The sequence below is a fragment of the Pyrgilauda ruficollis genome, unplaced genomic scaffold (genome assembly GCF_017590135.1).
Source record: "Pyrgilauda ruficollis isolate IOZ18807 unplaced genomic scaffold, ASM1759013v1 scaffold13, whole genome shotgun sequence".
In the NCBI taxonomy this organism is placed as follows: domain Eukaryota; kingdom Metazoa; phylum Chordata; class Aves; order Passeriformes; family Passeridae; genus Pyrgilauda; species Pyrgilauda ruficollis.
In genome coordinates, this window is record NW_024511432.1 from 9,125,642 (window position 1) to 9,152,941 (window position 27,300).

Below are 27,300 nucleotides of genomic sequence, written 5' to 3' on the forward strand. Positions count from 1 at the left end.
TACCCTGCACCACAACATTCCCAGCTCCTGCCTCACCACTCACCAACTCTTCCTTCTACAGGCACGTGAAACAAGATACGGGTTCTCAAGTTCAGCTGCAAAGTCCAACTTCAGAGAGAGGTCAGAGGTGGCTGACTAATCACCTCTGCACTCTTCCAGCAGGAACCGTTAATCCACGGGTAAAAAAGCAATGTCAAGGATGCATTAACACAAACTGCCTGAGCATCCCCAACAGACACGTACCGAGGACGTGCCACAAAGGACATGTTCTCCACCAGCCCAAAAAAGCTTTTGTATCTCCTGGGCTGCTGCAGAAATGAAAAATAGCAGTTTGTGGAGAAGGGTTTGACCTGTGTTCTCTCATACAAAAACCTCTACCGTTAAAATACATCATGACAAGCTGTGCCAGAGCTCTAAAAATCTCCATGTCCTGTCACTGTCTACCTGCTTCACCTACTGCTTCACCATGGTGCTACAGGGCAAACCACACTTCAGAGCACACATTAGAGGAACAGCCCCAGCCAAACAATCACCCAAACCATTTATGTTAAATAATAAATTTATTAATAAAAAATATTTCTCTTCTTAGAGAGGAAAACATGCCATTTGATAAACTGGTGTCTCTCAGCATTTGAATTCTGGAGTTGGTGTTCTTTATTTTTTTTTCCCACTTTAAAATTTTTCATTTAGGATGTCATTATGCAATCTTTTTATGTGTATCAAATCAATCTTCAGGGATAACTACATTCTTCTAGGAAAAAAAAAAAACAAACTAAAACATTTTCATTAGGATATGGACTGCTTTTTAACAATATTTGTCTATTTTTTCCTATTCAGCAACAGCTCTGTCAAGACTGCATGCTGAAAGACTCATATTTACTGCCATCTTAAATGCTATACTTTCCTTTTTGTTTCAAGAAAATTTTTCTTAAATATTTATTAACAGAACTCCTTAAATATCAAACTATCACTATGTTATTGAGTTCTACATAATCTCTTAAGGTTGTCAGATTTCCTCCTGTTTACAACTAGTCAAATCAGTTATTGCCATACTGGAGAGATCACTAGATATAGTAAGTTGCTCTTGCTAGAGATGTAGTGTAAGAAAATTAAAACCCAAGACAAAACGTCTCTGCCAAAAGCCCAAGAGCATAGCAATTATTAGGAGGAAAATAAGTAGTTTGAGAAACATTTATGAAAACTTATCACAGCATTTCCATTTGAAATAGAACAACCAAATACTATGAACTTATGTCCATATTGAAGAGTTTTCATCCTGAGAAAAAAGTGAGATATTCCCCCACCAAATGGCTCCCTGTGCAGCAATTAAAAGCATGACTTCAACTTTTTTATTGTTATTTTGGCTTAAAAACCAACTAAAAGTGACAGCCAAAAATTACCATCATCACTGGGTTTGAAATCATGTAAAATCTTGTGTCTCAGGGCAAATTCTAGATAATCAAAACAACCTGTAATATTTAAATATATTTCTTCCTTCATACATTGGTGAAAGGCAGGAAAGAAACTTCGAACTCCTGAAGCCATTTCAAAAGGTTACACTTTGTTAATTTTTAACTGATTAAAAGCACTGAGAATACTATTTTAATTTGACATTTTTAGAAAGTCTTAATTTTAAACCTATTCATCAACACAGAAATAGTAGTCGGCAAATTGTTATGTAAAGGGTTTGGGGTGGAAAAGAGCAGTTCCAGCTTTGTTTACTACTTTTCAGGCTATCAGGAACAGAAGGAGAAAAAGCTTCTTCGTTTTGTATTATTTGAGGTGAATCCATTAGCTCGGTTCAAAAAAAAGAAAAAAAAAAAGTACCACAGGTCAAAAGAACAAAATGACACAAAATCCATTGCCAAACTGGCTGTCGGTTGGATGCACAAGAGTAATGCTAAACAACTGTGGTATGGAGACAAAATATGCTTTCTTTAGGACACTTTTACAATAAGTTATTTAAGCCTTGTGAACAGCCTCGCCTTGCGCCCACCCCTCACACATTAATGAAAACAAAGGGGGCCCATTTACACTGTAACCCCGCAGTGGGGTTAAGCATGTGACCTTAAAGTATGGTGCTCTTGTGCTCAGTGGAAAGGTTCTTGACAATATAAACAAGAATTACTGCTGTTAGAGAAAGGGAAGACAATTAAAAACAATCTAGGATGCATGTTGTACAGCTGTTCAAGTTACAGCTACGGCTGACCCCTAAAGATGCTACAGGTTTCACTTCAGAAACTTAGGACATTTTCGTTTTATTAAAGTAATCCTTCAACAAAAACTGAATTCAAACGAAAAACATGAGGTTTTAGATGAGTAACACAGTGAAAATTATGTATTGCTGGCAAAACATGCCATCGCTGCAGTTAAAGAGACGTTGTGGTCTGCACATCTCTTTCCAATACTTAAGCTTACCAACAGCTGAGCAAAAAGGAAATCTCTGTAATGAATGCTAAGAGAACCTGTTGAGAGAAAAAACACTGTTCTTGAAACAAATGAGACTTTGACAGGTCAAATCACAACCAAATCTGTTTGACAGACCTTTGTACCCAGGCAAAAAAAAACCCAACTGGGTGATTTCAGCAAAACTCTGCAGGCGCAGTGGCCCAAAATAGATCAAATTGCAGGACCAAACAGCCACAACATTTTTTTAAGCTTAATTTTGGATACCATTGATTCCAAATGCAATAAAGACAGGGTGCAATTATGGTCAGTAGTTTCTTTAAACATGCCTACAAATTTTCTAATAACCAAGAAAATACTTAAATTTTAAAGAGCAAATGATAGGACAATCTTTTTTTCCCATCAGTTGGTAAAACTAATTGTCCTAATATTGTCCTTAAAAAATAGGGTTAGAGAAGAAAAACTTCTGAGAAAATAACAAAGATCTTGGCTAAGTTTCATAAAACCACAATTTTCCTGTCTGTTTGATCTCTGTACAGTCAGCATAAGCCACTGAAACTCCTCCACAAATGAAAGGCATTCATGGGAAGCCATCAGAAAGCATTGCTTGTCCTCTGGGACCCAGGACAATAAAAGAAAAGTTTGTGTCTGCCACGTGGGCCTACAATTCAGCTTAAATGAACAAACCATTGCAATATCCTTCAGCTTTGTGAAAACGATACTTCCTACTTTTTTTGGAAGAAAGGAAGTCATATATAAACAGAACAAAGGGAAGAGGCAACACAAGTAGAGCCTCTCATAATAAATATTACAGTGAAAGTTTTGCTCATCAAACCAAGATTAAAAACATATTTTAATCTCCCAAGTTTTATGCCTTTGATGTATGTTCAAGAGGAAAGCTTATATATTTTGTAAGATTTACAACATTTCTAGTGGGAATAGCTTCGTATTTCAGTTTTTTCCCCCTCTTTCTGAAATTGAGAATGTATGGGCTTGATTCTATCCCTTAATGCTGTGTCATATCAAACACTTCTGTAGAGAACAGAAGTTAGGATGTCCTTTGGACATTTTTCCCTCACAAATAGGCTAGTGTTCTATGGAACAAAGCACTGCAAAGTCATTATAATATTCTAATGGTAACCTATGCAACTATGAAATACTTCTTAAAATGCCAGCTTTCCCAGACCACAGGAAAGTTCAAATATTTGCACTGAACTCCATAGCATAGAGAAGCACTAAACTGCATTTCCTTGTGGCACTAAAATTAGGAGAATTAGGGTGTATAGCTTCAGGAAAAAGAGAAGTAATTTATTATCTGTAATTTCACCACTACATGCCCACAACAGCCTGACATGACACATGAAGCCTTAATTTTCAGAATTACCACACAAAAAGCATAAAACTTATACATCAGGAGCTCCCTTTGTAACATCTTCTGTTGCGTTTTGCACGATTTTCTTGACCTCCCATACAACCTTTCTGGGCAGCTTTCCTTGCTCTTTCTTGACACAGCATCCATTGCTATGACAAAAGAACCTGCTCCTAAAATCACATTTTCTTGCTGCAACACAGTCAAACAGCTGCTCTTTTCCACAGTCTCAGGTGAAGGCAATGCCAAATACATCAATGACCCCCTCAGATGGTATGAGGCAAAATAGGTGAAAGTTTCAGTCCAAGAAACAATGAAAGAGTGGACAAGCACGCTCTCCCTGGTCTTGTAATGCTTTTGGCTTTGGTTTTATCTACCAAACATTAACTTTGGAGGGCATCATCAGAAATTCTCAATTATAGTTTCACAGCCACAAAGTCAGAAGAGCAAAGGTGAAATTTGCCAGAATTGTTACTTTAAGCAACTGTTACAGTGGAGATAACTGTACTGTGTATTGGTAGGACTTAGTTTAACAATGTTTAAGGAATATCTGTTAACTTCAGAGAAGTATTGAACTGCTGTGAAACTGCTATAAATGAGGAAAATACTGGGTGGTAGACAGGTGTGTACTCAGGAGGTGGAAAGGAGAAAATGGGTGAGGGAGGAGGTGACAGAATCTTCCCAGAGCTGATAAAAAGATTCCTCTGTGCCATTCCAAAGGTACATGGACCACATAGCTGTCTTTCCAGAACTCAAATCCTTTCCACATCTTTCCAAGCACTCCCAATCAGCCCATTTGATTCCAAAGATACACAAAAGAGAGATGCAGAAAGTTGTGCAGAAATGGCAACTTGCAAATAAAGAAAAAATGGAGGAGGCAGAGATTTCAAGGACAGCAAGAACCCACCACAACAGATTGTCCTTCTCAAGGAAAATAAGTGAAATGCTGTAAGAGAAGAAAGGGATATCCTACCAGAAAATTAATATAGATTTTAACTTAGGAACAGTCAATAAGAGATTATTTCAACACTATTAGAAAAACAACAATAGATTTATAATCAGAAGTGCCAAAGCTGGAATTACACCAAAGAAACTTCAAGGAGCCTGACAGTGAAGACAGGTGTCTTGTCAATAAATACTGCGCCAGAAGAAGGTTCAGGCACAACTTCAAGTCATTTGCCCAAAGCAAATAGCAAGCAAATGAAAGTGTGAGGAATAATAGGATTCTCGTCTCCTACTCTCTATTTCCCTTCATGTTGCCATATGGTATCCATATCTGGGAGGATAAGCAGTACTTTGTACCCCGGTGTTTCAGTTTTCATGACACTTTACAAGTCTCATTGCTCATTTCACCGCTTTCCACGAGCTACTCCTTAATGACACCCAGCCATTGCTTCCTTTGCTTTCCTGTAAAAACAACATGCTCAGGAAATAATGAATGTATATTTGTCTCTTTCAAGTAACTGCAGCTCCGTTTTAGCCATTTACTTTGCAATAAACTTTTTAAAGAGAGCTGCTTTTCAATCAAAAAAAAAAAAAAAAAAAAAGCCTGTATATCTTAAGGGTCACGATACACCAATTTTTTAAAAAATACACAAATAATGTCCCATAGCCTCACTTCTGACCTATGACCTACATTAACTCCTCCGCCTCAGCAAACAAAAAATTAAATCACAATGCAACAACTGAGCACTCCATAGTTCATTTTGACTTTTCAGCCCAAACAGAAATATCCAGTGACCGATGATAATTCACAAAAAGGACTATCAAATTGCTTGTAATGGTGAGTTTCTACAAAGCATTCTTTGCTAGAGGGAGTTACTTAAGAAGTAGTTGTGGAAACAAGAAAGAACTGGCCCAGAGAAGAGGAGTGTAAGCTTATTAAGAACAGCACCCAAGTCAAAGCTGAAAGAAGCACCTGAAAAGGCAGAACTGTTTTGTCTCCTCTGAGTGCAAACAGTGGACTCCAACCACAGGTCAAGGCTGAGCAGTTTCACTGGAAGGGAAAAGGAATCCTCCAGAGCTAGAGGCCAGAGCCATGCCTCAGGCAGAAAATAAACCACTGATGAAAATGACTCAAAGAGTGACTCTTTGGCAGGGAAATCTCTCTCTTATTCTTCCTTGGTGCCCAACCTACTGCATAGCCTATATGAGAAAATTCTGCATTTTTCTGCATGACAGTAGCCTCTGAAGCAGGTATCAAAACTTATATTTAAGAAAAAGAATTGTAGACTCAAAATTTTAAGATACTTTAAGTCAAGATCACGGAAAGCTTCTGAAAACAAAACATTGTTCATAATCAATTAGAAGAAAGGAAATTCCTGGGAAATTTTAAGTTTTTCACCTCCCCCAAACCCCAGATTTTCACAGAATTTTAAAGTCTATTCCATTCACAAACCATTGCAATTCTCTGGAAACTATCCTAAAGGCTACTTTTCTCTATGGTTAGAAAAGTGTGCTACAACATGGTCTAGGAGAGATATTCTAAATTTTTCACCTCAATATGATAAACTTGAATATGAAAAACATACTCAGAAATACAAGTCAGATTTTTTTTTCCTAACAGTACAATAAAATTAATATAGCAAAGGGAAAAGATTCATCACTGCTCATAAGAATTCATTCGCCCAGGGAGTTTTTTCATCTGTCCTCTCCTTTACTTAGCTAGACAGAAAATAGATTTTGCTGGCTATGTTTAATTTCCACAGCTGTCACTGTGATCTAAAACATTTATATTGGAGCAATCACATTTATCCTCAGGAAACCAGGAACTGGAGTACCAGTTCTAACACTGGATAGTCTATCTGCTGTCTTCTGATCACAGTGGTGTCTCAGAGTTAGGAGATGTACAGTGCAAATCAGCAGCAAAATATTTTTTGATTAAATTTGAAAAATGCAATTAAACAGCAAAAATGCGATGAAACAGCAAGACTTGACATGGTTTATACATGCTTATTGACTGGGTTAGTACAAATGTAAGGCAAAAGTAGGTGTAAAATGAAAACAGGACACTATTATTTCTGGTGTAAATCTCTAAGCATATTTTAATGTCTAGTAATGAAACAATATAACATATTAATGTCTTTAATTTGAATGTATAGTAATGAAATTAATTGTATAAATTCTCATTATGGAAAAAGTCACCAAAAAAGAGCATCACAGGTAACAAATTCATAGCTGTACTTGTAATTCGTGTTACTTACTTAAACCCATTATGCAAATTTTCAAATTGTTGTTTTCAACAAAAGATTACAGCACTTACACAAATATTTATGGTTCAACCCAAGAAAATAAATGATTGTTTGTGATAAATGTAAGAAGGAATCCAAAATATTTCAGCAAACTTTGAAACAGGACTACCAAAACTCTAACGTACAATATATTTGTACAGAACATAATCTTCACTACGAAAACAGCCAAGTACATTGTTCTAGCCATACCAGCTAAATCAGCAAACAACTTTCTCCATCTTTCATGAAGCACATCTTATTTAGTAAGCTGGTTATTCTCAATCTTTAGTTGTCTGTTCTTTCAGTCTTGATTGCTACCTACTAATTTATTTCCCTCCCCCATGCCTTTTTTTTTTTCTTTTTTAGTATTAAAAATGGATTTACACAAAACCAGTAACAATTTTCAGTAAAAACATATTCTGGTTTTAATAAGGCAGTTCATCACTTAAAATGTCACACATACACACTATTGCAAATGCTCTATCTGCAGACTTTCAAGCTCAATGTTCTGCTGCTGTGAGGCCATAACGTAACCAATCCACAAGAAAGCTGATTCAGGACTACGTCAGCAGACAAGAAACTACTTTTGTGACATATAAAGTGAAATTATACATTCACACAGAACTCCCATTTCTAACTAATTGCATCATTTATATTAGTAGTTTACATATTTAATATCCCCAGAGCAAGACCCTATTAAATGCTGCAGCCAAGTTTAAGAGATGAAAATTCAGATCATCCAATTAATACCTTCAGTTCTTTTAACCCTAGCATCCTTTGCACTTCCAAGACTCTTTATACTTCCATTATATTTATTCCTACTTCTCTCACTTGATTATTGTTACTCCCTCTTTTCTGCAACTTATTTCCTCTCAGTTTCTTGCTCTGCTTACAAAACCACTTTGACCTTTAATTCTGCCTCCTACCAAACTACTTCAAATGCTTTCAATACATTTTGTAGTGCCAGACTACTCACAAAAGTAGGAAAAAAAAAGTTTCTAAGCATAAATGAAACTATTAAAATGGAAGTGAAACACTAAAAGCACAAGGAATGAAGCCAGTGTAGCATTTAGCATTTCCACTAACCACAGGCCAGCAGTTGAATGGTAGTCAGCACTTAAGCAATCTTATAACACAGAAATCATGTAGGAAGCCACAGTGCAGTGTGCAGCATTCCCCCTGGAGCATGTACAGGAAAAAAGTACCCCTAAAATTTTAGCATGTCTGCTTTTTATCCCACAACATAGGAACTAATTGCCCTCAGTGTCTGAGCTGAATTCCTTGCATGCTGGAGCAGAACAAATACTACTTTCTCACCTATCCGTCACAGCAAACATGAGGGATGATGACAAAAACAAACCAGCTAATCTTAGCACCTCACTGAGCTCACAGCAAAACACCAGGCAGCAAAGCAGAGAGAAACCCAGCACACACAGAGAGTGGAACAATCATCAAATGAGCGGCCAGACAGGAGCAACTGGCCTCTGTGCTTCCACTCACTCCACCATCATCCTACCTGCTGCAGAGCAACACGAAAACACCCACAGGTTGGGTACCGAGGTTAAGTGTTTAAGAATTGCTACAATATGTTTCATTTTTCTAGCAGACTGCAGGACTTCATCCAGCAGTTCAGGCATGAAGCCCATTCTGGTAACTGAGTTAAAACTGAGCTTTTATACACCAGTGAACTCATGTCCCAGCTCTGCAAGAGAGACACTGTTAACATTTGTTCAGACTAGTCTGATGCTGAATTTTCTTAAAGCAGCAAGTCAGGAGCAGTTATGCCTCTATTAGAAAAGGCAGAGGGAGGCTTATCATACCCTGATACAGCTTCCAAGGCTGGCATCATTTGAGCTGAGAACAATCCATAAGCTCAAAGCATTGCCCCAGCCAGACAAGCCACTCTCCTGGTTTTGGTTTCCTAACTTTATTTACTGTTTCCTTTGCTCTTTGACCATTTTCTTTCTTTACGTGCAAGTCCCAAACACTGCTGAGGGCAGTGCTGCACCAATTTAAAAAAAAAAAAACAGCAGTGAGGGAACTCTTGCAGGTCTTCCATCATGCCCACACTTTTCCAGATTTGGGATGACCACGGCCTGAAGAAATCTCCGGGTGGAACACGTACCTCAGTCTTGCAGTCGAGGAATGTGCTGTGGTCACCTTTAGAGAAGGGGGCAAAGCCCGTGTGACAGCACTCTGGTGCACACTGGCAATGGCTGCAGGCACTGGAAAGGCTTTGCAGGGGGACACAGCAACTCAGCAAACCTGGACACGACTGAATTCTGCTGGAGCTGGGGGAATGGTTACAGGACCCCAGAAATGTGTGAAAAACAAAACAGAAAAAAATCCTTTGGTGCTTCCCTCTCAGTCAGCTCCAACACTTTAAAGAACACAGAAAAACACAAAAAACCCCACAGAATTTCAAGAAAGGACTGAAATATTAGGGCAAGGGCAACTTCAGCACAGCCATAGCCTTTGAAACAACTGAAGGTTTCTATAGCTCCTCAATTCTGAAACCACAATGACTGGGATACAGCTGGCAGCCAGACAAGAATCTCTGCAATATCTCCACATCACCTGAAATGAGAGCCATATATATTTATACCTCATAAAGTGTGTGTTTATATGTATACATACAAATATATATATATATACACACACACACACATTTATAATCTTTAATAAATCTTTCTAAAAAGGCTTAGAATGAGACACAGGTAGGTATCTACTTTTTCACAGGCTTAAGTAGAGACCATCTTCTTCTATGTGCTTTTTTACTATTTTTTTTTTTTTTTTGTGGTTATGAGATTTTCATTATTTTTAAATAGAGGATTTCTGGTGGAGCTGTTCAGTGCAAAGAGAACTTATGTTCTAATGCCTACAGCTCCAAAGGACTTGGGTTCCTAAGAAAGAAGCATGGTCCTCTTCTCTCCTCACCCCAAATTGTCTCAAAATGATTTTCAGATAAAACAGAGATTGAAACAACCTTTAGGACAAAAAAAAAATCAAAGGAAAAAACACTGAAAAAACCCAAACTCCAAATAAAAGAATGTACCTTTGACCTCTGGTAATTCAAATAGAGTGTTAATCACCAAAGGATTAACACCCTCTGTATTATAAATAACATAACCAGTCATCAGGAAATTATAACAGCCCATATAATCAAGAAACACTGAAGTCTATAACAGAACTATGCCCAAGCAGTGGGATGAGAAGTACTAATATGAGAAACTTAACCCATTGTATCAGTTAAGAGAGATTCTGCAACTTCAGGCATTATGGAGAGCAGCTTAGTACTTAAATAGGCAAATATTTTACCCTTTATGTGTGCACATGGCTGTATATATATATATATATATATATATATATGCATCCACGTGCCATATAAACAGACAAAAAATTTCACAAGCCTTAATCATCATATGCATTTTTTAAATTTTAAAAAAACTATGCATATATCATCTCCTTGGTTTTTTTCTGTATAACTTTATGTACATGAAATTGAAAGAAAATACTTTTCAACATACTTTAGTTTTCTGCATTCAATATAATTATTTTTTGCTTAAATAAAGATTATTTCTCCCTTATTTATCTCTCCTTTATTTTAAATGTAGTATTATTACAGCACAGAGGTATCAATGAAGAGAATTCTATCAAAACACTATTTTTTTAAAGGGATGGGTGAAAAAAAAATCAAAGAAACCACTACCCACAGTATTTGGCGTTGAAGGAGACACACAGCTATACCCTTATCTTCTGCCATCTTCCCCATAACCACTTCCCACTTGCAAAGCCTCTCCATCCTATTTTCTCTCAAACCACACCATTCCTTTTTGTCTGAGAGCCTTTGCCATCCTTTCCTACTTTTCCTCAACCTCCAAGGCTCTTCCTGCCAAGCTTGTTTTCTATTCCCACAGTACCCAAAGGTCCATTCCACCCACACACTCGGTTCCAAGGCTGGAAGCAGTTCCACACTGACTCCAGAGCTGCTGTCCCAGGAGTCCTCACTCACCTCACCTTCAGTGCTGCCACTCTGCCATGACAGGGCTCCCAACCCTCTGTTTGCACTGGCACCTGCTGCCACCCTCCCCTTGGCCAGCTGCAGCTGCTTCCCTGACTGCTCCTTCCCCACCCCTTACTCCTCCAGAAACCTGTGGAGGTAGGTAAATAAGTCACATTAACAAGCCAGGTGAAGCAAATGAGATGGTAAGTAGAACCCACTCAGCACTTACTGTTTCCAGCTGTGCCTTGCTAATCATCCTCCTCTGTCCACACACATGGCTTACACTAGGACCCCAGCGTTTGCCCAAGAGGAAAATCAGACTTTTTCCTCAGCATGGAGTACCTCATGAAGAACAGAAAGGGCAACTCATCACAAAAAATAACAACTGAATTTGAATTACTTTAATTTGTAATAGTATTTTCTGCTGAGACTCAAAGATCAGTGGAAAAAAGATCCACATTCTCACAATCACACTGCCTTAGTTTACTTCTTTCAAAGAACAATAAAATAACGTAGAGTCATGGAATCTGGTGACACATCTACAAGCAGACAAGCCAAGGTTGGGATGAAAATGGACAGCTCTTGCCGTGTATAAAAATCTTAAACTTAGATGGGGATAAAAAGAAGAGTTGACTTTCTCAGTTTGAGAAGCATTTACAATCTAAACTGCATTAGAATTTCCCCTTTAAATCTTCAGTAAAAAGGTCACACTCCTTTAGTTCACTTCCTCCCGTTGCACAATAACTATCAAATCTGATCTTTTTCAAGCCCACTATAAAAATCCCACAGAATTTCTCCAACATTGTGTCATTCCACAACTATGAAATACAGTTTCTAAATGAAATACACTTTAAAGCTGCACCATGAGAAAAAGCACAGCTTAATGAAGTTAACTAAGCTGATTAAGCCATGCTCTTTCACCTACTAGAGGAAGTATTTAGCCCTGGAGCCATCCTGAAGGCACCTCGCACAGTCTATGACATGTTTTCCAGAGATACTGTATATATTTAGTCACTGTGGAAGGGGAAAAGCAAACACCCTATATGTCAGCATGCCAACAAAAGAACAGAAGAAGTATCAGCTGATAAAGCAGCTGTTTACATCTCATTCTTGTCTGGAAGGCAGGTATTACATTACAAGGGAATAGACAAAGTTAAGAGAACAGTATCCCACCACCTCAGATCTGACTGTTATAAAATAATTTAAGTAGGAACACATTCTCTAAAAATCCTGATCATTGATATTATTACTTGGATCTTTGTAAGTTAACTAACTCAGACAAATTGAATTACAGCAGCTTTATTTTAAAATAATTAAGAATAATCTTTCTCCTTTGTTGTATTTAAACACATTTCTATCATTAAAAGAATTCTTTAAAAATTTCAATCCTTTAAAAATCTACAAAAGCAATTTCTAAAATAAAGACATAGCAGTATTCTTATCTTGGCTTTTCCTGGTACAAGGCTGCTGCTCTGTGTCTCATAAAGATTTCTGGCAGAGTGAGAAAACCTGGTCAGTATCAGAGTCTTTCCTGGGACCTGTCTGCAGTGTCGACAAGCAGCTAAGCTGAATATTAATACACTCTCCATCATCAAAAGCTGTTGCATACCCAAAGGATGAAAAATATTTTAATCAGCTTTCAGCTTGTCTAGTAGAAGTCAGTTTATTCCTTTGGGATTATACATCTATGTGCTCAATTTTTGTCTTTGCACTCTCTCTCCATACATATTACTTTTGAAACTAGCAGCAAAGAGCCTAAATCTGCTGTTTTGTTGGGAAAAGCCAGCTAATGCTGTGATTCAATTACAGTACTTTACATTAAAGAAGAAAATGTTGAAGATGAAAAGCAAAGAAAAAACTTGAGAAAACAGCCCTGTTATCAAGTTTGTTAACATTAGGATTTCTTAAAGAAACCAGTGAGACTTTTTTTGTTTTGTTAAACATCTCCACAAATTTTAAGAATTTTCAAGGCTGGTTCATCTGTTGTCTTACCCATCTTTTCCTCTCCCCAGTAATTACTGCAAATTCACAATTCCTTTAGCATAACAACCACCAGTGGAATTGACCCATGAATATATAAATATTTTATGTGTATCAAGTACATCCTACATGAAAACCAACAAAAGATCAGTAATGGAAAAATGTTTTGAAGAGCCTTGACTGTACAAGTGTACCTGCATGGCAGCCTCTCCTTTCTCTGCTGTCCTTTCTCTGAGAGACAATGCCAGTCCCTCTAAGTTGCATTAACGAAGAAAACACCTACAGGAGAAGACTTTTGAAAGTGAGAAATATTAATAATCTTGATTCTTAATCTTGATTTTTAATCCTTTTGAAAGCATCGTAACATTTTGGACTAGGACCTAGTCAGGATTTGCATTGGTCTTTGCTTTGAGCACCTACATAAATGCAATATAGAACTAATTTCATCTTGCCTCAGCCCTGCTTCCTGGGGATAGATGCATTACCTCCGGGCATGCAACACCATCGTGCTCTTTCCTCTTGCCCATAAGAGAAGACATGAAGAAATGCAAGGCTCTGCTGATTTTCAGATTTTCTATCACCTCATGGAAGCCTGAAAAGTACAACCTCTGTGTGGTACTACACAGCATCAGCATCAACTGGTTTGTACAGGCTAATCTTAAAATTATTTATATTGTCCATCAGCAACACAACCAATCATTTTTTCTGAGCAAAAGAGTGAATTCTGTGGTCCTACTGCAAATTATTTCAGCACAAAAACTTCTTTTTCATGAAATGGAAGTACGACATTGGACAGAAGGAAACCAAAAGGATCACAATGAGTTAACTTACTCTGCCATGTAAAAAAATCTCATAATTCAGTTATCCAAGCTGAGTCCCACCACAACATCACAAAACAATTGACCTTCTAGCTAGCTGCTGAAGCTCTAATCCATTAGCATGTAGGACACAGCTTGAAGATGGAGCTAAAATGTAATTATTAGCAGTGTGTATATGCATACATATATACCCAGACACATAAAAATAATCACTTCAGTTTATTACACAATGATATTGATCCCTAGGCAGCTAAACAACATGAACTGATGCACTGTTCCCAGCTATTAACAGTGCACTTTGTGGATCACTGCATGCTAAGCACAGAGCTGGATTCATCTCCAGCACAGCTCCACTGCTGCCATTCCTGTCCCCCAGCAACAATCCGGCCTGATTCACAATCCCCTTCATCATTCTACTCTATTGCAGAAATCCAAAATGAGTCCTATGAAAACTACTCTGATTGTGATAAACAACCACATTATTTTACTGGAATAATTTAAAAGATTTGCTACATTTAAACTTTATATTAGTGCCTCTGTTGTGAAAATTATATAGAGTTCAGATTGACTAGCTGTCCAAGGAAAACTGCCAAAATCTGGTGTTCACTTGTAACATCTGAGAAAAGCCAGTAATTATCTTCCTACTGCAGAATAGTAAACATTATTATATCTACAGCTTCAGGATCATTAAGCAGAAGCATGTGTAGTGACAAACAGAAAGTGCAAAAAAGATTCCCACAAAAGCTCCTGAGAACAAGACCCGGGAACTGCCAGGAGACAATCAGGGTCTGCCAAAACACAGTAAGCTCTTTCTTAAACAGACAGAATTTGTCCATCTGACAGGAAAAAAAAAAAAAAAAAAAAAAAAAAAAAAAAAAGCATCTGCTCTGAAAGCAGTATGTGAATTTATGTGTTCGTGTTTAATTTGTGTTTTGGGACCACTGCAAAATGTTTCCACGTTAAAAGCAGTGGTAGTAAAGCAGCTGGGAAATACATTCCCTCTAATGCTGCTGGCTGCCCTTTGGAGCTCAGACTTGAACCCTCACATATGGAATCTTTTTTAAAAAAAAAAAAATTTTCCCCCTTACAGGAAAAAAAAAAAAAAAAAAAAAAAAAGCAGCTCCTATGTGGCCCCATCTACACTTTCCAATCATGATATGGGGAGGCAGAAATTTGTTGGTTTCCTTCAAATGCAGGATGTTCTCTCCCTGGGACATAGCCAATAAGTAATTGTCAGATACAGAAAAAAAATCACAGCCTGATTTAATTGAGGAGGAATTTAAGATCAGAAATTGTCTGCAATAAAAACCAAAGTTAGACCTCAATGTTTTGATTGCCAGTCTGATTTTGAAAACCACACCTAGGTTACTTACACAAGTTAAACAGAGGGTCAGTAAAAGAATCAGCACATAATTCATCAGGGCATAATGCTCTCCATAGCAACTTCTGAAGCCAAGTAATATTTCATTATGTATAAAATGAAAGCTGCAGTTTTGACCAAAGATGAAGTAACTGTTAAAGAATACATTAGAAAAACCCATTACTATTCACCCATGATGTTGTTAGGAATTAGAAGGGCTGATGAGCAGATAGGAAAGAAGAGGTATCAATGCAGCAGCAGCAGCAGCTTTTCAGAAGACGTCACCTCCTTCGCCTACCAAAGCCATTTGGAAAGTAAAGCAGCTGTGTTCTATTTTATAGTGGTTACAGAGCCACTAAAATACAATAGCAATAAAACCACATTTAGCAACACTAGCTGTATTTTAAAAAATACAGCAATGTAGATGGTGACATTTTAGTTATACTGCCATTTGCTTTCACTTTCATTCAAAATCACAACTTACCCTTGTTTATAACAATCACAGTACAAATTATTTCTGCCAAACCACTGTAATTCACAGTTTTAACATCAAACCAAATCCTTTTTTTTTTTCTGTGTAGCATGTCCATAAACATATATATAGAAATACAAATCCGTAAGTTCTATATCTGATCACTTCTAGGATTGATAAATAAGAACTAGAAATAATTTTAAATCTTGATAATAATTACTCAATTTCTATATAGCATATAACAAATTCTAAAAATACAGATTAATTTATTTCCGAGAAATACTATTCCCAGTCTTCAAATACGTCTTTTATTAAGTTTTTCTCCTAGGAAATAGATTTCTGAGAACATTAAAACATATCATAGAATCTTCTGGGTTGGAAGGTACCTTAAAGACAATTTAGTTCCAACCCCCCTTGCCATGGGCAGGAACACATTCCACAATCCCAGGTTGCTCCAAGCCCTGTCCAACCTGGCCCTGAACACTTCCAGGGATGGGGCAGCCACAGCTTCTCTGGGCACTCTGTGCCAGGGCCTTGGCAGCCTCACAGTAAACAATTTCTTCCTAATATCCAAACTATACTGCCCTCCATCAGTGTAAAACCATTCCCCCTCATCCTGTCACCCCATGCCCTTGTGAAAGACTTTGCAAAGAATAATGAGTCTGGTAAAACTATAGCTCAATATGCAACATCACTATTTCCACAGCAAATAATATGCCTCAATAAACATACTATTGACACAAAGATCTTTTGTTATTCTAGTGTATACCCATCCAAGGTTTTGGGAGAACAAATTTGATTTCTGCTGATTGTGGTATATGCGTTTATGCCTTAAACTCCAGCACAGACCTCATGGCATTTTACATGCAAGTGCAGGTATTTAGAACACACAACTGTATATATCTAAGAGTACAAAAATAGTGAGGATCACAGAAAGAAGCCCGGTTACAGTCAGAATAAAGCACAAGAGCACACAATTCTAGTTATTCAAAACTGCAGCTCACCAAGATCCAGCTGTGTGCGCAAGAACACCCAGCAATGTCAAACTTGCAACACCTATAAATGTCAAATTTGCAACTCAGGTGCAAATCCAGCTGGAGGGGAAGGCAGAGGCAGGACCACGCCACGGGCACAGCCGCACAGCCCAATCCCACCTGGGCCACCAGAAATGCAGCTCCCTGTCCCAGGGCACACAGAGGGTCCCAAACCTCTCCTGGCTCATGCCAGTGCACATCAGAACCTTAACGCTGTCAGTGTGATTGTCCCAGAACGCTGTCAGGTGGGAGGCTGCCCTTTGAACAATCCCAGTTTCTAACAGAAATGTTATTATAGTGGCTCATATCAACGCAGCTCAGATCTCAACCAGCTCACGTAAGGGTTAAAAATAGAAAGTGCTATCCACTGGTTTGCTCTGATGTTCCTGGAGATATTGTCACTGGATGTATCCTCAGAAGAATTCTATTCAACACCTCTGTCTTTAAGTACAAAGCTGTAGGCTGTAGCAGCTTTAGGAAACATAAGTATCCTTTTTTCTGCTGCACAGTATCTGTGTGTGAAATTCTCTAAAGGGGTTTAAGTATTTACCCTGAACACTATCAGACAGTTTCTAAAATTTTCCTTATCCTGTTGCAGAAACACTTCAAAGAGAATCATAAACACAGTCTTTTGTGCTTTCAGCACACATGTTGTTTTCGAAGCTTAAGTCTGAATTCCCTCAGAATTGTAAATAATTTTTTTCTTCAAAGATGTGCAATATAACTTTACTTTTTTTCTTTTTTCCTTTTTACAGTTTCATTGTGATTCTACTACAAACAATGCTAAATCTTTTCTGCCATTTCTGACAGCTAAAAATATTGGGGTCATAGAAATTATTGCCAGAAAAAAAAAAAAAAAAAAAAAAAAAAAAAAAAAAAAAAAAAAAAAAAAAAAAAAAAAAAAAAAGAAAAGAAAAAAAAGTCTCCAGGATCAGGTTTTGTTGTTGTTGTTGTTGTTTAAGATAAAAGATACATTTCCAGAAACATCTGACTTCCAGTATACACAAAATATAATCTGCCAAAAATACATTTATTTAAAGGCTCTGGCCTAAACAGATAAGGAGAGCCCCAAAAGACAATGAATATGGGTAAAATGTGGATTTTTGAGCTGCCATGTTGTTCCTGCATTTCACAGCTCATTAGGCAAATCTGATCACCCATGGCCACATGGCCCTCCAATAAAGTGTGACACTGCAATATCTGAGCACCACGGGAAAACCAGAAGAGAAATTAAAATAATACCTCAAGAGTTCCTGGAATTCTGGCTGACAAGGTCAAACCAATTCAAGTGTCAGTTAAGTTGCTATGCAATTTCTGAAAGAAGCTAAGCAAGTAACCAGCCTGTTTGTGATCCCATTATCTATTTTTTTTTAAATAATTAGTTAGTTGTTTGAAGTGCCAAAGTCTAGAAAAGCTAGGAGAATTCCTTGTAAAAGCATATTTTTTCTTAGAGCTTTTCATGGTTATCCGGGAACTGAAATGCTCTTGATTTAAATACATATTTAAACCCTTGCTTTAATTTGGGAGAAAAAAAAAATGGCTCTGGGCTGAGATTTTGTAGCTCAAATTTCAGTGTAGACTCAATTCTAACTGTCAGGCTGTAAGCCCCTGACAACAGTGGCTTATAGCTGAAACTATGACATAGTTCATATATAGCAATAGGGGCAAATAATGAAACAGACCTCAAAAAGTAAAGAAAAATATTTTACAATAAAATAGCCTTGCTCTCTGATTTCAATTCAGTTGTGTAAACTGATAAAAAGCCTGTTATTAAGAATAGCAGTAATAACAAGACTAAAGACAGTTTTTAAAAAAGTTTTACAAATCAAGATGAAAGTTGTGCAGAAAGATACCAGCCTGCATGAAATGCCACTTTGATCATTCTGCTTACATCAAGTGTGCATGCTTCTGCTTTTGCACTACTACAAATTAAAAGGTGTGCTGCACTTCATTATCATCAGCTGTTTTAAGACGCCAAAAAATGAAACAAATGGTGTAACAACTACTTGTGCTTCAGTTATCCCATTAAGAAATTACTTCCTCAAGATCTATGTTTCATTCCTTTAAGTAGTGCCTTCAGCGTGGGCAGTGAAGCAGTTGTGCTGTTAAATGCAACTCAAGTCACTCACACTTTTCTCTACATTTCAGCTCCAAGCTCTCTTTCGTCTTGCCAAAATCCTGCATAAATAGGTGGGATTAAATGGAGCCTAGCCTACCAAACATAATTATATATGTTGTGATTTTATACTGCAATGAAATTGATACATTTTAATAATGCCAGTCTAGGCTCTTTCCCACTGAAGTCAATAAGGGTTATTAAGGCCAACTGCCATATAAATACATTGCTACATTGCTAAATGGACTGTCAAAGCAGGAAATACAATTCACACCATATAGCACTGTAAGGCCCTTTTTTATTTTTTAGGAAACACTAGATATGTTTAAAAAAGCCTTCAAAAATTCAACATGCAAGTGTAGCCATATACGTTTACTTTTCATTCCACAAACGAAAATAATTTCACTGATTTACATTTTACTTTTCTCATGTGAATTCACCTAAAACAAAATAACAAAAAAAAAGACTGTTGGACTTCTGCAGTTCTTACAGATTTGGTGTGGTGGTTACAGATTTTCATAGCTAAAATAAATGTCAGATTGCAAGCTTTGCATGATATCAGACCCTGAGAGACAAATTGTCTCTCCACTGAATCTCAGAACAGCTACAGCAAGACTTGCTCACATCACATGAGATTTCAGCTTTTCAGACTTCTCTTTACCCAGAAAGCAAAGCCTATACGGTCTTTTTTCAAATGGTAACTCTCCCTTTGAATTCTGCAAGCATTTATCCTGATGTTGCAGGCGATAACGTGTTAATCTTGGATGACTTTTAAAAAAAAAAACCCTCCAACATATGAATAGCCTTCATATTTTCAAGGGAGGGGGAGAAAAAAAGGAAGATTGGTTAAACTGCTTCGGATTTAATGGCTCATAAATTCATGAGGTAATATTGTGGGAAATGTGATGTTTTATCAGAATGTCATTCAAATGAAAGGTTTAACATTTACATCACAAGAGTGAGCTCTTAGTAAAACTATCCTCAGGGAAAGAAATGCCAGGAATAAACATTATGATAAAATTGCGTGCTTGCTATAATGTACAAAAATATTTAATAAAGCCCACAGGTTTGAAGACACTGGGCTGAACTTCCTACAATATCATACTCTGCCGTGACAGAAGAGTAATTACAATTAGCAGAATGAGAGATAATTTTTGAAACTTTATTCCCTTCTTTGTTAAACAAGGGGAAAACCTAAAAAAAAACCACACAGAAGGTCCCTGAGACTGACTTTTGTCTCACTCTAGACACATATATAAAAACGCTATGTCAACAGTTGTTCAGCTCACACACAAAGGAAAAATACATGCTTAAATATTTCCTTTTAAGAAAGAATTCCTTTTGAGCAGCAAAATCCTTCCAAAACAAGACCAACAATTCTAAGACATTTTACTTTTAGCATTTTATTCTTTTTTCTTTTTTTTTTTTTTTTTTTTTAAGAATCATCCAGGTAAAGTTACAAATTCGGAAGAAAAAACCCCCATCGGGTGCAGACTACTGGCTACCTTCAAAAATACCCTTATGTTTAACTTAGCCGTGGAAGCTAACCATGCCCCAAAGCAGCGCAGTTTTGATGTTAAATTGCCGTTGAACGGGTTACCCCACAGCGCTGGATTTCCCGAGCTGTGGAATCGCGGATGGGGCTGGCGGCAGCAGCGCGGGGATCGCTCCCGCCGCAATTCCAGCGCAATTCCAGGGCCGGGAGCGCCCAACGCGCGGCTCAACACTGCCCCCTGACGGCGGCGGGCCGGCACCGCAGCGCGAGTCGCGCCCCGCGGCCCCAAAATCCGCCGAGCGCACCGAGAGGCTCGGCAAGCAGACAGCCCCAATTAACATGCTCTTCTGTCTCCTCCAATAGCTGAAATTAATTGTGATTAATATGTTATAAGTCATAAAACATTAAAGCGATTCTTAAAATATAAATTAGAAGCAGCTCCTGTCTTGGCCCGAGCTTGGGTTTGCTGATAAATATCATCCCGAGGCTTGTTGAAAGGAGATACACTGACGCCACCATGCTTCTAATTAGAGACACATGGCAATGTCACACCAATTGCAGAAAACCTAACCCTTGAGAGTTCCAGAGTTTGCTGTTTTTCCGTGTTTTCAACACACAATGGATATAAAATATCAAACATTCTTGTCTCTACCTCATCTAAGCCTGTGTTACAAGAGAGTAAGTTGTCATTTGAAAGAAAAACAAACCAGAAGATTTTTTTTTAAATTATAAGGGTCGTTCAAGAATGTGAGCACAGAAGAACACAACAAAAAAAGGGAAAAAACCCCAAAAACCCCCACAAAATTCAATCTTCATTGATTTCTTGTAGCAACTGGTTCCACAATTCAAATGTCCACTTTTCTGGGTACGTTTTCTGAGTCTGAACCAGCCACTGCTGGGGCAGCTCACACTGCATTTGAGCAGCTGAGCCACAGCATTTCCTGTCCAGGAAGGTCTAAGGAAGGACCCCAGGTTCTTGTTGCACCGCAAACACAGCCCTGACACAAGTGGTACTCAGCATCCTCAACTACAACACAAACTCTTCCAAGCCAGTACAGGCAAACCGAGGCTAGTTTATGCTGTGGCCAGCAGAAATGACCAAGAAGCAGCTTCTGATGCAGATGGATGGAGAGGAGGACAATGGGTTTGCCGGCACAGCCCCTTCTGAGTGCAAAAAAAACCCAGAAAAAGGCATGCTGGCAACTGCTCTGGAGCTCTGACAGCACAGGCTCTGACCTGAGGCTCTACGTGGACAGCAGCAGCAACAGGGTAGCAGTGTTTGCCACTGAATCCCTTTTCAAGAAATGCACAATGTACTTTGAAGTACCCAAAAATCATTATTACGTTGATTCTTGAAATAATCCCCTCTTGCAGGTTCTGGCTTTGGTCTAAGAGTGCAGGTGGACCACAGACAATTGTACTTCCAGATGACCAATTTTGTTCTCAGCTTTCCTCTGACACGTGCACTACTGTTGTCACTAGCAGAGGTGTCCGTCAGGGTGTTGTACAAAAAAGTTGACAATGCACAGTATTTGTGTGGTGTAATATGTGGCTGTCATCTTGTGAGGCTCTAAAACGCTCATATGAGGCTTTCAAACTTTAAAAACAAGCAAAGTCAAGAACTAACTAAAATCCTGGGGTTTTGGATCTGATTTTGCTCACATTTTTTCTGGCTACTGGGGGATAAAAGTAAGAGGAGACAGTGAAAGGCTGACATTGATTCTGCTTCTCATATGTTCTGAATAAAGTCTAAACCCCATTACTACAGTACAATTAAAAACATAATTGTGAGTGCTCTCAGAATTAGGCCCTAGCGGCTTTAGACTTTAAAACCAGTACTTACCATAATCTCCAGTTTTCTCCAAAATTCTTCCAATTTAGCCATAGGCTTAAGCCACCAATCAGTGCACTTCAAATACCTCTTGCCTTGGAACCAAAACTGTCTAAGCCACTCAAATTCAACCTGCAAGATAAAAACATATGGCACCATAAACATCCACAGTCCTTATCTGGGGCAGGAACAGGGTAAGGCAAGAATCCAGCTATACCTGAACAGTCCCACAGGAAAGGAGACAGTTAGCAAAGCAGGTCATTCCTAAACACACCCTGACTGTTCCTCTCTAAACACACCCAGATGGTTATTTCTACTCCACATCCATTTGTGACCTGAGCTACTCCCTTCAAACCCAGAGAGGTGCAAAACTCAACTCTTTTTTACATGGTGTATGTGTATAACAAACATTAAAAATTCCAGCCCAATATGCACCAACCCTGGCTTATTGTGATTAACACTGTGGGTTTCAAATTGTTTCAGTCACAAAGATGGAAAAACACTTGCAGTAATAACATTGCTAGAATGCAGCCCAGTTGCTATGGAATGAGAGGGGAGCACACAAGGAATCACAGCCTCTCATCCTTCACCAGACAGCCCAGTTAGCAAAGATGCTGCTTTTCTTTAAGAGTAATCCATAGTTCTGGTCTTTAGAATTCCATATTTATCTTTGTTGTGGTAGTTATGTTTCACACTGAGTTCAAAGCTGCTTTAATCATTATTTGTACCACAAAGAAGATTTGTTTATCCCTGCTCAGCTCTGAAGATGCAAACAAAGACAACCTACCAAGGTGAAAGAATAAAGAAAACTGCCCAAAGCTGTCACCTAACACTCCCTTTCCTGCAAGAGAAAACTGAACAGCTGCAGAAATCTGAAAGTGGTCCAGTTGACATTAACTGAAGATTTGGTCCATACAGTAAAGATTACAATTAAAAATACTTAAATTTTCAGTGTATAAAAAGAATAATAAAGGAACTTTGTTAGTAAAATATAGCATGATTAGTTGGCAGACACAGATCTTAAAATGTTTTAAAAAAATCCTGACTGCTAGCCAGTGACTTTTTAGCACAGAAGTTTGATGACATCCTTCCAAAAAAAAAAAAAAAAAAAAAAAAAAAAAAAAAAAAAAAAAAAAGAAGTTGAAAGAAACTTTGCTTCCTCTATAATATTAATGAGGTATGAAGGACCTAGTTATGGTTTGGTAGGAAAAAAAACCAAACCAAAACCAGTATATGCAGTTTTGGGAAAGCTGAGCATACCATTCTTCAATTAGCATTTTAAGAACTGTTTTTTTTCTCTCTTCACTTCTTTTTGAGATTTTTGGCCTCTACCACGTGCTGTCTGGTAAACAGGTTCCATGAAATTAGTCACGAGGCCATTAATCAATGAAAAAAAATTATTAAAATCAATCTTAAAATATGACTCATCACAGATCTATTTCAGTCAATCTGATTTTTACCTAGTCATATTGATTTGTTGCAATAATTTATGTAACTTCACTCTAATTGCAGTCTGGCATATTGGCCAAAATTTAAATGTATCTTGATCCCATACAAAATACATATAATTTGACCCAAAAGAGTAGGTTTTTAGGTCTAAGACATAAAGTAGAGCAACAAGCTAGTTCATTTTCTGCAGGATTAGCTGGTCTCATCAGAGGTCAGTGTGTACCTAATTGCAACAAGAGGCTGTTTAATGATGTGGACTGCCATCTCACACAGCTATCAAACTCTGCTCTGCATTCATCTCACAGCTGAGCTGTTTAGCTCTAACCTGGCTTAATAAATTGGGGTTGGGGAGAAAATGTTTCACTCTCCAAGCTGGCCCTCCAGAAAATGTTTCACCCTCCAAACTGCTTGACAAGTGTGTGCTCTGAACTATGACCTCTGAACAGGTATCTGTTGATTCTGAGAAAGAAAATTATCTTGATGATGCAAGGGTGACATTATTTCTCTTCTGTAATAACTTTTCTCTGCAGGAAATCACTCCTCTTGGTTTGTCTCCTTCCATGCACATGATGCAAGGGTGACATTATTTCTCTTCTGTAATAACTTTTCTCTGTAGCAGGAAATCACTCCTCTTGGCTTGTCTTCTTCCATGCATAGAAGCTGTACCATTAAAAAAACCTCAACACTAAATACTGGAGAGACACAAAAAGCTCATTTCTAGCCCTACTGGAATGGAAGTTTAGAGAACATTCATCTTCTGTGACAAAACTCTCAGGTTAACCGCTCTTGCTAAGTAAAGATTTTGTCAGAGAGTTTTAATTTGGAGACTTCCATACATGAGAACTAACTTCAGTTATCATTAGAAAATATTTTACATGACTGAAAAGGACACAGCTTAAACATATTTACAAATAAAAATATACAGGCTAAGTATCTGAGGAATAACTTTCATCTTCTAATTGATTTTCACTTATGACTTACATCTGTGCAAGTCAGCCCAGAATCAGGCCTCATGTGTCTAATCTCAACATATTTTCAAGTTGTCCTTTAAGCAATGATTAAAGGCCAATTTTAGGTTATTGCCAATACTGGGCAGTAAAAGGCCAACAGCAGCATTTGACATTCTGTGAGGCAATGCTCCTCAGTCAATTCTTTAAAAGTACTGGTTATTCAATGCCGCACATGTAGGCGATCTATATTTTCTCTCTGCCATACTAGTAGCCACCAACCATGCTGTCAGCTCACTATAATGTGCTAAAACAAACTAATCTTCTTTTGGCTGCCTGCACCACTCCCCTTCTCACCCACGACCTCTTTGTCCAACACCACATCCCTTCAACTCAGCTAGCCCATGTTTTACCTCCCCATGCATTCTCCAAGCTCAATTAATCTCCTGTTGCCATAAAAACAGATTTGCTGTAGGCAAAAGTGACTGTACCTCACAAGCAACAGGGCAACCAATTCAGTCTCTAGTTTTAATCATGGCAATCAGGATCTGATTATCACAGCTGAGCAAACACCCTGATGTGAACAAATCCCCACCTTTCCAACTTAAGTACTTAGTTTGAAACCTGCCATATTTTCAACACAATCCCATGACACAAAAGACTGCCTCTGGTGTTTCACTACACTGAGGACATCTGAATATTAGTTTGGTGCTGGCAAATACAGAAACCTTGAAAATACCTCACACCAACATGAACTATTAGCAGATTCTGCATTAGTCAGAGCAAGACAAATTTTCTTTGAAATGTGAAGAACAGGCTAGTGAAGATCTTTTCTTCAGATTTATTCTTATATGTATGAGCAGTTACATTGTCTGTCCAGCAGTATTTAATTTCTTTAAAAATAATTTAGCTGCCAGCGGTTTTCCCCAGGTGCCCTGTAGCTCTGTTTGGGATGTAGTCAGCAGCTGTACACGTTTAGAAAAGCCAAGTAGGAGGAAAGTAGTAGGAGGAGCAAGAAGTTGCCATTCAGAGAATTGTGCGAGATCATTTCTTTTGGGATAAACTATTCCTGACCAAACAACAGCCTGGTTGTGACTGTGTGTGAGCTGCCAGGCTATTGTGCTCCCCAGCTGCCAGGTAACTGCATCTCCTCACCCTCCTACATCCCTGCCACTGCAAGGCCATGAGCAGCACAGACAAACTGCACGTGAACACCCTTAATTAAGGTTATCTTTACTTACAGCTACAAAGTACACACTGGGAGTGAAGTGACTCACACATCTAACACACAGCACATACCTTGCAATTACTCAGATATTCCTTTGAAGGCTGTTTTAGTGAGGGAGACCATGACAACTAAGCCAGGTTTAAAGAAATACTAAACTTCCACCTGGCTGCCCACTAGAGATGCTAAAATCCTCCTCAGGTTAGCATTTCACTTTTTCAACAGGAATATCTCTGTCAAGGCATCCAAGACAGGGCCCTGAAAAATGAACTCTGGGAAATCTAACATCAAGTAAGGACACCCCCCAGATACTCTTTCAGAGGTTTCTCTACCTACCAAAAAACTGGAAAAAAAATGAAGTCTCCACCTATGCTTCAGATCCTCAGTTCAAACACACTTTATCAGCACAGCAAGTCAATTTTCCTGCCCAGGAGTACAAAAGTGAAGGCACAGAACCATTCCTCATTCTTTCAGACCCGCTCTTAGGCTTTTTCCCTCGAGCAGACACAGATAATTCATCCAGGCCTCATTTGGCAGAGCAGTTAATTTCAGCACAGTTTGTGAATCTGCTAAACTAGTAGACTTTAGCTTGGTACTGTGATGGTTCTGTTCTGGTTAATGGTCTCTGATGATTGCTTTGGAGGTAGCAGCAAGGGGGCAAAAAGAATGAACCCGTAGCATTTCAGGAAGATAAAGCACCAAGAAGAATGGCTGCAGCTAGTTATAAGAGTTAAAACTGAAAAACTTCAGTTAAGACAATATTTAAAAATAAAATACAACAATGTCATCACCCCTAGACACTATCTCATTTCAAGCTCATGATCTCTGGTTCAGAAGAAGATAAAAAAATTTGCAAGGAGCTTTATGAATAGCACAGAAAGCTGTCTATCAGAAATACACAGGCAAAACTGGGAAACTGGCTGGCAGTTCTCCATCAATCTTATGGAGATCTGGATTTTAGTGATTTTGATTTTACATTAAAAACTGCTAACAAACTAAGAGTGTGAAATGAAAGGTTCATTTTCATCAGTAAGCAGTTTGATTCTTTTAAGAAACAAAACAGTCTCTTGTTCTTCCATCTGCCTGATAAAGTTTGAACCTAAAACTTCTATTAGCACGTGAAAAGACAAAGATTTATCATACAGGAAGGTAGGAAGCTTTTATATGCAAGAGAAGTTGCATTAGCTTCACAGGTCTTTATATTTTCAGCTCAGTGATGTTTGAAAAAAAAATAAATTGGCATTTACCACAGAGATAAGCCCCTAGAAATTTTGTCTACTTGTGCAGCAATAAATGAAATTTAAGGAGCATTCTAATAGGAAGTGAAGATTTGACCTTGGGATAAAAAATTAAGGGGAAAAAAAAAAGAATAGTAAAATAGGAGGATGGGTAGTCTCTTTTCAAATTAAATATAGATCCAGTGTGTCTACTAAGTGCACAATAAGTACAAGTTAAACAAGGATTGCTGTTACAGTATATCCCATATGTGTAACAGGAAACATCCCTGTATGTCACATTGCAAAATTATTCAGGTGACTGCAAACACCAGGGGCTACTCTCTCACC

General features: G+C 38.1%; 1 protein-coding gene across 1 annotated transcript in view; it reads right to left on the minus strand.

Moving 5' to 3' along the window:
* Positions 1-27,300, minus strand: part of FTO (FTO alpha-ketoglutarate dependent dioxygenase) — a 226,600-nt gene that overhangs the window by 138,308 nt on the left and 60,992 nt on the right. Inside the window, exon 7 of the mRNA XM_041458865.1 lies at positions 22,127-22,246. Coding sequence (XP_041314799.1) covers positions 22,127-22,246 — 120 coding nt within the window. The remainder of the gene's footprint in view (positions 1-22,126; positions 22,247-27,300) is intronic.